General features: G+C 40.9%; 1 protein-coding gene and 1 long non-coding RNA gene across 3 annotated transcripts in view; both read right to left on the bottom strand.

Annotated features, from left to right (window-relative positions):
• Positions 1-4,214: 4,214 nt before the first annotated feature.
• LOC126386840 (uncharacterized) overlaps positions 4,215-11,488 on the bottom strand; it is a 191,900-nt gene continuing 184,626 nt past the window's right edge. For both annotated transcript variants that reach the window (XR_007569541.1, XR_007569542.1), the window contains exon 2: positions 4,215-7,643. This is a non-coding gene — a long non-coding RNA (uncharacterized LOC126386840). The remainder of the gene's footprint in view (positions 7,644-11,488) is intronic.
• LOC126386822 (sodium- and chloride-dependent taurine transporter-like) overlaps positions 4,215-11,488 on the bottom strand; it is a 45,467-nt gene continuing 38,193 nt past the window's right edge. Inside the window, exon 15 of the mRNA XM_050039417.1 lies at positions 4,215-11,331. Within this exon, the coding sequence (XP_049895374.1) occupies positions 11,173-11,331 (159 nt within the window). The 3' untranslated portion in view covers positions 4,215-11,172. The remainder of the gene's footprint in view (positions 11,332-11,488) is intronic.

Here is an 11,488-nt window from a genome sequence, read left to right as displayed (position 1 = left end):
GTCATAGTATAGTATGTCGTCAAAAATTGTGAAAAAACGTCATAGTATAGCATGTCGTCAAAAATCATGAAAAAACGTCAGTATAGTATGTCGTCAAAAATCATGAAAAAATGTCATAGTATAGTATGTCACATTGACTGTATGCAGCCCTCCACAGGAACACAGGAAGCAGTAACTGGGATACTGTGTGGAGGGAACTGGATATGCCAACTGGGAGTTAACAGGGGAAAAATCTGCAAAAGCCCATGGGATAAAGTGTATATACGGTGTCTTTGTGGCCTGTACCAAGTAACCACAACATCCTGAGATCAAAACTGGCCACATTTGATTTTCACATCATCTCTGTCTCGTTTTGACCTTTTATTTCCTGTTCTATTTTTTGACTGTAGAACAAAAGGCGAAAGTACCAAGAAACAGTACTCTTAAAAACACACAGACTTGTTTTTGCTTGTTGCTCCGTGTGAAGGCCAAAAAACTGTCATGAAGATGAAACGAAAAAAGGAAATTCTCAGCAGCGAAGTCTATTCTTGGAGCTGGCAGAAATGTCAGCGTTGTGTTTCTTCCACTGGAGTGGTGGTTATTTAAAGCTCAGACTGCGGCAATAAAAAAGCAAAATTAGCATTATTCAACAGCAGGTTCAAGCCACCATCATCCTCTGTGTCCCTGCTGAACGAAGGGGCTTTTGTTGAGTCACATGGGAGCAATAATCATAATTATCATGGTGGTATTTGTGTAAGACTGTTCTGGACAGAATTATGAATCAAGACAAAATAAGGAACAAAGTCTTGTGATTGGATGTATGGCTCACTGTGCACTGAAAGGAGCCCTCTGTCTTCACAACTCACTGTGAGGCATTTTAAATTAGTATTTTATATAGCACTCATGTAATTTCTTGCGTGGGAGTCAGATGTTTTGATTTGAAAAGGGAAGAAAAAAAAAAAAGTAACTGCATGTAACCGCAGCTATTGACGGAAAATCACAGTCTGGGAAAATTAGCCGTGTTCAGCCCCCAGCTTCTGTTAATCACCAGCTTGTCTGCTTTGCCTTTATTTCCCTGTTGTGAAACGGGTGTTTGGGTCAAAATATTCCACTAACTGAAGTTGTTTTCAGCTTCACAGAGCTACTTACTGCCATTACTTCAGAACATGCCGCTCAGCTGGGGAGGGGCTGGAGGTTGTTCTTTGTTTTCCTCCTGTTTTATGTAGTTCACGTAGCTTAGGTAAGTGACGTCTGTTTTGGTTTATTTCTGTTTGGTTAGGTAAGCACGGGTTGGATTGATGTAGCTGTTGTGGGTTGCAGTGCCACCATGAAGCCAACACAAACCCTTTACTTTGGACAAATACGTTCATTAAGGGGAAAAAACCAAAAGGTACTCACCCAAACATTTCCCACGGCTGCAAAGGTTTTTACAACACATGATTTACCTCAAAACACACCTATCAAGAAAAAGTTGACTTATAGTTGACTCAGGTTGTTGGAGCAACTGACCTGTTCTCAAAGGCTGCACCTGGGCAACCCCCAAACCAGGAACCACCTGGGCAACCCAGCCAATCACAGCAGCCCATCAAGACACACAGGCACATGGAGACGTTTCCCCAGAAGGCTTTCTGTTCACTTTAACCCAACCAAATCACAATATTTCTTCTATCTTACCAAGAAATCCATGTCTGGCGGAAAGCAAAGTCGGCAAATGTCCAAAGTCCAGGGAAAATATATGATTTCTTATTTGCTTCTGTATTTTTGTCATATACAGATGATACAAAGATGACTGCTGGGTAATAGATATGTTGATGCTGTCTGATGTAAAGTCTCTCTTTGATCATGTGACGAGATGATAGGATATATGGTAGCTGGTTTAGACACATAATCTGGCACTGGGGCTCGTGATGACTACTTTACGCCACTGTACGGGAGCATAGTCTCGTGTGCGGACTGTACTTTTTCATTTCTACATCAGTCGTTGCCAAATGAAAATGTTGGCATTGTATCTTTCAGGGAAACACAAATATGTTGTTATTGCATGTTTCATATGTATCATATCAACGTTTCCCGTTATATGAGCTGACTTTGGCATCAAGAGTTGGAGAGGATGGTGGATGGCACTGTTTGAGACCAACAAACAACAAAATCCACATTCTCACTCCGACCTCGTCACAAATTGACGTTTGGACATGGAAGTTTTGGGACGCCGTGTCAAGTTCTGCCAGTTACATGCATCGTCTTCTTTCAAAATGCACTTCTGTTTTCACAGGAAATTTAACATCTACGTACAGTTGTCGGTGAAGATTCTCAGTCATCCAGGTCATGGTAATCTTAAGTGCTAACAGCGTAGGCAACTGGACTTGCTTGTGTTTCTTGAAGACGTTTGGCCTCTCATCCAAGAAGCTTCTTCAGTTCTAAATGACTGGTGCGAAGTTCCAGGCTATAAACCCTGTGTGGGTGTGAACCCTTGCAGAGTCGTAGGGGTCACGTGAGCTCTTAGTTACAGAGTCGTTAAGGGGGTGGCTTACGACACTACTTATCCCCCACCTACAATGCAGTCTTGGGATCCCTCCCCAGACGACTTCATACCCATTCACCCCTGGTCCCACCTGACCCTAATGACTCACATGGTGGCCAAGTGGTCAAGGACTCAGTCGTCAGTCCTTGACCCACCTGGCCACCATGTGAGCCATTAGGGGAGGGATCCCAAGACTGCATTGTAGGTGGGGGATAAGTAGTATCGTAAGCCACCCCCTTAACGACTCTGTAACTAAGAGCTTACGTGACCCCTACGACTCTGCAAGGGTTCACATCCACACAGGGTTTATAGCCTGCAACTTCGTACCAGTCATTTAGAACTGAAGAAGCTTCTTGGATGAGAGGTGAAACATCTTCAAGAAACACAAGCAAGTCCAGTTGCCTACGATATAGCATCTAGGCTACATACAGTCTCTTTCAAAATAAACGTGCTACGTCGGTACGACGACGAAAATTGACATTTTCCTTCGACAACAAATGCATGTGGTTGGGTTTAAGAAAAAAGAACAGGGTTTGGCTTTAATCTTAGGGGACACAAACACCGCTCTATCAGGTGAAAGTTGGTGTTTGTTGGACCCGTCCACCTGCCCCAGTCTGACTTTCGCTGCCTTAACGGTCATCCTTGTCCTGCCGAGTTTCCCCCTGACGCTGCTGGGTGCTGTTAAACTAGAACAACTGGCTGCGAATCATGCCGACGTTAAAAGACGCCTTTTTTGTTGGTTTCTGACGCCACAAGTCACTGCCCAAGTGCTAGATTTCCAGTGAGTCAGTGCTGTGTTTCTGAAAGCTTTTTAAGCAGCAGACGTGGGTGTTTTGTAGCAGCCCGGTGACGTTTTTCCTCCGGGGATAGTGCCATGAAAGGCGGTTGTTTCTTGACAAGACATTGCAGTATTTACAGCCAAGGCTGTGCCATCAAAACTGGGTATTTTAAGCCAGAACATGATCTTTTCCAAACCATAACCAAGTGTTTTTTTTGCCTAAACCTAACCACACATTGATCAAAGCTTTGTTAAAGAAGTTAAAATATATCCTCTACATAATAACTTACAAATGTGACATATTTGTGGTTTGCAGACGTTAATGTACAATACCAATATTCATTCTGGTGATTTGGTTGGTCACGATTGGTTATGCAAGTTGTGTAACTGCTGTTTCAGCAGCAGATACTGTGTGTTTCAGTGTAGCTATACTCCTAAATTCTACTGAAACAACTCCTCAGACCTGCGGCTCACCTAATCAGCAGCACTACACTCAGTTTTGGTCTTTGAAACATCCAACAGTTCTTTTGTCTACACACTGGCATTATAATAAACAGCGACAGCAATATAATCCGGTGCCAGATGACATGTGTTTTAATTACCTACAGTTTGCAGTTGGTCTGTTATTGTAGTCGCCATGGAGCAGTTTTCAACCCCTTTATTTTTGCTGCATATTTAGGGAAACCTGGCAGCAGTAACGTGCTGGAATGCAGCCTCCTGCGTTGGCTTGAATACCTTAAATCTTGTATTACAGGCTTTGTAGGATTAGAGTTTATTATGCTGTCGAGGGGATTTAGGTACATAAGTCCCACGAGTTGGGAAATTGAACTTGAATGGAATGATGTGAGTGTGTGTGTGTTTGTCTCAACAGCGGGTGTCTGTACGCTTTCACCATCAAATATAATTCACATCAATCACATAAAACTCAAGAGTTCATTTTCTGAAGACAAATTTTTTATTAAGAAATAAAAAAAGTTTTACACCTCTGTAAAACCTGTTCAAACACATATTTTTTTTGTCTTTTTTTCACCTAGCTTACAGGTTGGCCATAGAAATAAAAAATAAAACCTTTCAAATTCTTTTTAAAAATGTTTTTTTCTTCACCAAGAATTAAAAAACATTTTCCCATGTACATTCTCAAAAAAGGAAGGGCTGGCATACAGTATAATGCAGGAAAGACAGAGGCATTGTCATTGGAGACCATGATCAGAATGAATCTGGCGACAGAGAGGATGGAGGAGGATGAGTGGGACTCCGTTTCCCAGAGTGCTAAGATCACAAACGTTTAAGTTAAAGGGGGGAAGATGGTTTTACAGCTTTTTGTGTCGTTGTTAGAGTCTTGTCCTCACATGTCTGAACTTAATCGAAGCTTAAAATGCCAGAAAAGAATTACATCATAACTGGTTTTCTAAGTCAGGACATCTTTTTCAAACTTCAACCCAGAGAATGAAGATGATCGTTGCATAAAGGAAACAGAGCCTCATTAATCCTCCTTTGCACAGAGTGACTTCAGTGATAAAACAGAGTTTGTGTCACCTCTACACAGCCCAAAGATCACATCTGTATGGTCTTACGTTGCATCTTTTTCACAGAAACAAACAATCAGATTCTGAATCCTGCAGATATGGTGGCGCTTTCACACGAACACGATGGAGGCAACATGGGATTTAAAATCAGGTTGTCTGTTCCTGCGCAGATGAAGTTTGGTTCTTCAGTTTCTTTGATAAAGCACTAAGGTTGCAGGGTTTGGCGCAGTTGGATTTAGATAGAAATGTCTGGATAAGCAGAATGTAAAAATTGCATACAAGGTTTTAAAAGAAAAGCCCACATTTGATATGGTGTAATCTCGATTTTTATTGGATTTACTGCTTGTGTCGCCAAGGGCCAGGCTTCCCAAAAGCAGGTATTTGTTCCATCATGAGCAAATTAGACTCGAGTCTTAAACGGTAGATTTTGGAGATGTTGCTGATGTGTTGTAGGTTAGAGACGATAAATGTTGGCGCTGGTGTGCTTTTGGGAAGCTGCCTGATTTTGAGCAACGCAGCAGATAAATAGATAGGCAGGTAGAAAGATGGTGGGCTTAGTGGCAGTGTTACTGTGTTTCATACCCCTCACAAACTAAGTCTGTCACAGAAATAAAAAAAAGACAGCGTTTCACTAAGAAATTCAGTTTGATGTGACAACGTTTTAGTATCATTCTCAGTGCATTTCAAACCACGAGATCTTTGATGGAATAGTGGTTTAATTTGGTTTCGTTCCACACTGCAAAGCATTTTGTGGCGGTTTTTCTTTTTTAATCTAACTGGACCCTGAAGATTCAAATTTTTCTTCATCAAGAATTCACAGGCTATCGTCTTACTTCAAAGGTTAGTACCACCTCTTGGGAAAAAAAAAAACAGCAAGAAAAATAAAAGTATTCTACAAAGTATTGCACATAACAAATCGTAGTTTTTTTTTGTTTGTTTTTTACTTTTTTTTTTGATTGATAGTTGTACATGTTACTCCAATGACAGAGGTTCAAATACACTATATTTGGAATACAAAAGGCAAATGTGACAGACACACGATCAAAAAAATAAAATAAAACGTCTAAATTCAATAAAACAAGATCAGTAAAAATAAAAAAAAGAAACAAGTTCTTTTTTTTTTCACCCTAAAAAATAAATCTTCAGAAACTTTTACATTCACCCGCAGGTGACTTTCACATTTCAACATTCGGCGGTAAAAACTTGTGCATCGCTAATGCTTCGATTCTCTTGCAAATTCATTATCTCTGAGGAAAAAGAAAAATCGGTTAGCTTAGGTTAACAGAGGGTTTACGTAGGCTAACTGAAGGGGAGTGTAAGAAGGCAGAGGGACTGGTACATACTGTAAATATACACAGAGAGGCAGAAGAAACCAATAAATGACTGCATTAGTTATTAATTGTGGTTCATGTTTTCCCACCAAGAGAAGGATCTTTGCACCAGGGAGGGATTTTACTCAGTTTGGAGAGCATTGAAGTTCAAATATGCCCAGCCTAAATCTATTTTTGTGTTTTTAATCTTTGCAGCAGATGAAATTAAAGGTCCAAATTTTCTGTGCAGTTTTGTTAGACTTCAATTTAACGTTTCCGATGCTGTTGTTCTCGCTGACAAATCTTTCCTTTCAGCATCATTTTTCTTCTCCTTGGTGCAAAGATCTTTCCCAGGAATCGAGAACCAGATCTGTACAAAAGTTTAAGATTAAAACGAAGCTTTGTATCAGTATTAAAATGGGAGGTCTGGAATGGGAGCTTAGCTGTACAAAGACGACTTATATAGGAAAAGTTTGTTACTGTATGAAAATAGATGTCTGCTGCGGATTTGGTTTCACAAATCCCTTTTAATGATATGAACTACTTTATTCTATTTAAAGAAATTAAATAAACATAAGCTTCGATGACACACGAAATGAGGCCCTGGTCTCACGATCACATCGGACGTGACGCTGTTGGTCAAATTCCTGCAACACATGTGTGCTGTGTACGAACATTTTGATCTGTTTTAATTTGCTTGTTGGTGAACAGAAGCACTTCAAGAGTTTTGACAGTATTCAGATTTTTAGTTGATTTTTTTTTTTTAACTTTAGGACCCTGAATAAAAAGATGGCAGTGTTTTTCTTTTGGCCTCATTGTCTGATATGAAGTCCAAATTATACAAATAAGGTGCAATAAAAACTCTCTTTGACTCTGATTTTTCCATCCTGTGTGGCAGAGAACTGATCCAGTGGCCTTTCACGCTGGACAAAAACATCAATTTTCAATTGCTACCGTTAAATGTTAGCTCTCAGTCACCCACAGTTAATTTTTTGGACGCTGGGTTAATGCAGCTATACAGTAGATAAAAGCACTACAGAGAAGGTCCTGAGTGGATGGTCCCTGGTGACACTTACACATGGGAAACTCATTGTTACACAGACATGTTAAAGTGAATGTTGTGAATGTCATACTTCTCAGATAGTCTGCTTTCAGTTGTTAACGGCTCACATCGACATTATTATGGCCTCATAAAGACTGAAGTTGAGGCTCTAACTGTGTAAGCATATGTTAAGTGCAGGTTTTAGGGGTGTCGGATACAACTTCTGATTTACTTACAGTGTCCAATTTCACAGCTTTCATTAATTAGAATATTAGTTTACTGCTCTATTCATTTTTGGTTTTCAGTTAGCATTAAGTTAAATTCCAGGCAGCATTTTAAAGGAATACTTCACCCACAAAATGACTATTTGTATATGAAATACGCACGCTGAATTCATGAAAAAACTTAGTTTATCTTGCATGCCTCCACAGTGAACGGAGAATCCAAAAAGGCGAACTTTTCCTTTTCATTTAGGCTGCTTTCAGACCTAGAGTTGTCTCCTTTGGTCTGAATCAGCAACTAATTTTCTTACAAGGTTGCACAATTGCCTAAAGGTGGTTCGTATTCTCACGGCAGCATTTACAAGCGGACCAGATCAAAAGCCTGCACAAGACAGCTGCTCTTGACTGGTCAGAATTTCCATGTGGGAAAAATCTAGATAAATCTATATAAATAAAAATGTATATTCCCACAGCGCTCTGGTGATCATTCTTCCCCCAAAAGGAAAAACCTATTTGTGGTGGCAGATGTTTTGATCATGGCGGGTGAACCCAAATAAATGAATGTGTGGGAAACCCTGCGGTACTTTGTCGGTTTCTGCATTATGAATTTTTTGTGGCAGCTTTTATATCCAAGAAAAAAAATTCCCTGGGGACAATAATGTAACTTGAATCTGGGATGACACTGCAGGAGTTGTGTGAGAGTTTTTTCAATTCATGAATAATGTTTGCCTTTTTTGGATTCTCCGTTCGCCACAGAGGCATGCAAGTTCAAGTTAACATGCAGTGAGTAATTAACATATGGTCATTTTGCTGGTGAAGTTTTCCTTTAAAGTCCTGACATTTCAAGTTTTCGTAGAATTATTTATATTTTATTTACTGTTGCTGTGCCACAAAACATATTTGTGTAATGACACCGTCTAAGTTGCAGAAACTAGAATCTGCAACGTGTACAGATTCTAAAACTTGCACCTTCTGATTGCTTTTTAGAGCCGTTTTGGTTTGAAATGAAGCTTCCCAGCTCTCATGGTGACTGTGGAAAAAAACAAAACGTGACCAAACTTCATTCACTGGCTCTGATTTGTCTGCAGCCAGCTGCCACATTTCACAGTGTCTGGAAAAGAGTTTGACACTCAGACGAGTCGACAGTCTGACGCTGGCTGATTTGTTAGTTGCTTTGAGTCATTGAGTTAGTGACATGTTGTTTAACCATTGGCTGCTGTGCCCTGTCCGGCTGAATCTATCCAAATTAAATACTGTCCCCTGGTATTTACAGAAGAGGAAAAAGCTATAAACCCCCAACGCCTACAATCTTACAGATGGAGCCATTGTAGAATTCCCATGTTTTTTTTAACTGTACGTTGAACTGCTCGCTGAATGCTCGACCCCAAAGAGAAAATATCTGGGAAAAATCAGTTTGTTTGATGCAAAGACAGAACTGCTGGCAGGACCAACGCTGGCGAAATGAAGGATGAGGACTATTACTACAATGGCTGCCACTGTAAATGTATGATTTGTATAATAGCTTAGTATTTTCACCCGATGAACAAAGTGTTCCTTCTTCTATGTAAAACTACAGCAATTATCATCAATAGTGAATATCAATAACATTATAGTCTTAATAAAAAAAATCTAAACATTGACAGAGGAAAAACTAATAATAATGTAACTTCCTCTGTGGAAAATAAAATAAATCCAATCCAAAATTGTAAGCCAAGAGTGCCTAGTGCAGTCACTAATGTACTGTAAACTGGTCTAGGACAGAGAAAGATAGATAGAGAGATAGATATAGATAGACTGATTAGCTACTACTGTACAGTACGCCACAGACAACACACTCAAGGGTTCAACCTCCACACTTCAAATCCTTTCAGATACCTCTGTCTTTGTGCAGGAGCGGGTTTCCCCGACACCGTCTCAGTGCTAGTTTTCTCTCTGACCCATAGTTTATGGCTATGGAGGATGGGGATATTTGTGCTAAGGTGCATTTCAGAACCGGGATCCTGGTTTGATAAGGGGCCACCGGCTGTCATGGCTCTGTCAATTCTACATTTCTTTTTCTTGTTAGCTGCACCAGGCTGCTGATTAGCTCCAAGCAAGAATATGAATGCAACATGTGTGGGAACTGGGAGATTTTCCCTTTAGCCCCGTTTCCACCGAGCAGTCGGTTACAGTTCAGTTCTGTGCACACTTTTTCCGTTTCCAATGCAAAAAGTTGTGGATGGTACCAATGGAACCGTTCTGTACCGTCCCCATTTTTGGTCCCCCCTCTGTTGGGGTACCTAGCACACAGATCTGGTACTAAAAGGTGGAGCTGTGAACACTGCAGTCTGATTGGTCAATAGAAGACAGTCAGAAAAATAACTTCATTCACTGGGCCGACTGCTGGCAACTTTTAAGGTGGAACGTTAACTTCTAATGTCACTCGATCCATCAGCACACCTTAAATTTCAATGACTACATGACATACACTTTTAGTAATGTGGATCTCCAGGCGTTTAAATATATACTGATTTCGACTGGGACAGCTTATATCCCAATCCTCACTCCGAGAAAAAAAAAAATTGGCGGAGCGTCGTTCTTGAGGGCTACAGCAACACTAAACCCCTGAGCTTGCCTGAGAAGGACTAAATACACAACCCCCCTTTTTTAAATATCCCATGGAGAGAGACTCTTGTTAAGAAAATGTCGGTGTGCAGCCTCGTTCTGTGGACGATAAGCGAGGTGCAGGCTGATAAAGGAAGAAAATACAGTGAGTGCTGGACGGAGCAGTGAGCCCGCCGACATAAGAGTTCCTTATTGTGGTGGAAACGCTAGAGTCTAGGTACCCTGTCTGAACGGTTACTTCTGGTTCTAAAGGTACCATACCGAAAGTGTTTGGTGGAAACGGGGCTTTTGACAGCCACATTTTAAGATTTTGGTTTAGGTCATATTTCTCTCGATAAAGCTCGCCTTGTGCAGCTGAAATTACATCACAATATTTCCGATCAGAATTTCTTATTACTGAAGCGGGATATGTGGCTTTATATCTCTATCTCTAATTCTGACATGGGTACACGTGTTTTTTCAATTAATAATGTACCTCTAGTGCCTCGATATTCTGCCTCATCTCAACTGGGCCTCTTCTGAACACAGCTGAACAGAATAAGCGAAAGTCGAACCCTATGGCACATGTCTTGCGATTAGGTCACCCTGTCCACTGAGTCACAGAAAAAAAGAGCTGTTAAATATTCAAAGAACAGCTTAAAAACTGCTTTTGGTGATCTGTGATCAATGCAGGAAACGTTTTTTTCACATTGTGGCTACAAAACGCTGTTTGATTCCAAGACTCAAAAACCACTTTCTTCCTTTTTTTTTTAGAACAATGGCTGGTTTTCTGCAAAAGCTGGAACAAACATAAATCCACCAGCGTGTGACGAGACGCCGGCGCTAATCTGCCACTCTGCCTTTAAACAAGACAACAGTGGGACATGTAGTCACATGGATATTACAAATAGGAATAAAAAGGACCAGCACCAGTAATTGTGAGTAATTCAGAAATAGATTTGAAATGTGATTGCTACCCTCTTACGAAAACCCACCAAGAGCAAACTACTTCCAAAGTATTCCAACAAGATTTGAAACGGGAACTCTTTTTTTTTTTTTTTTTTTTTTTTCCCCTCCTTAAAACCCTTATCAGTCCACCAGACAGACAGATAGACAGATAGACAGAAAACTAGCTAGCTTTAGAAGCATCTTAGAGGACAGGAGAGGAGAGGAGAGGAGAGCGATCTCATGGAGAGCCTCCCCCTCAGTCCTTTACATCATGGTCTCTACGATGGTGTGGGTGGGGGCCTTCATCAGCAGGCCCTTGTTCCCATTGGGGTCCAGAGGGTAGGTGAGCTCCTTGAGGCCACGGTGGTCTGCGGGACGGGAGCTGGCCCCGCCGCGAACTGGGGCTGCCACCGCCTTAATCCTCTGCAGGAAGGAAGGATGGAATGAAGAAGTGTAAGAGAAGGGCAGGTTAAAGGAGAAGTGGAATACCACAGAAGAAATGATGGAAAGAAGTTAAGTGGAAGAGAGAAAGTGCGAGCAACAATGGAGAGGGGAGATGGGATAAAAAAAAATTAGATAA

Source organism: Epinephelus moara, chromosome 24 (genome assembly GCF_006386435.1).
Source record: "Epinephelus moara isolate mb chromosome 24, YSFRI_EMoa_1.0, whole genome shotgun sequence".
Classification (NCBI taxonomy): domain Eukaryota; kingdom Metazoa; phylum Chordata; class Actinopteri; order Perciformes; family Serranidae; genus Epinephelus; species Epinephelus moara.
This window is presented reverse-complemented; position numbering and strand designations above follow the sequence as displayed.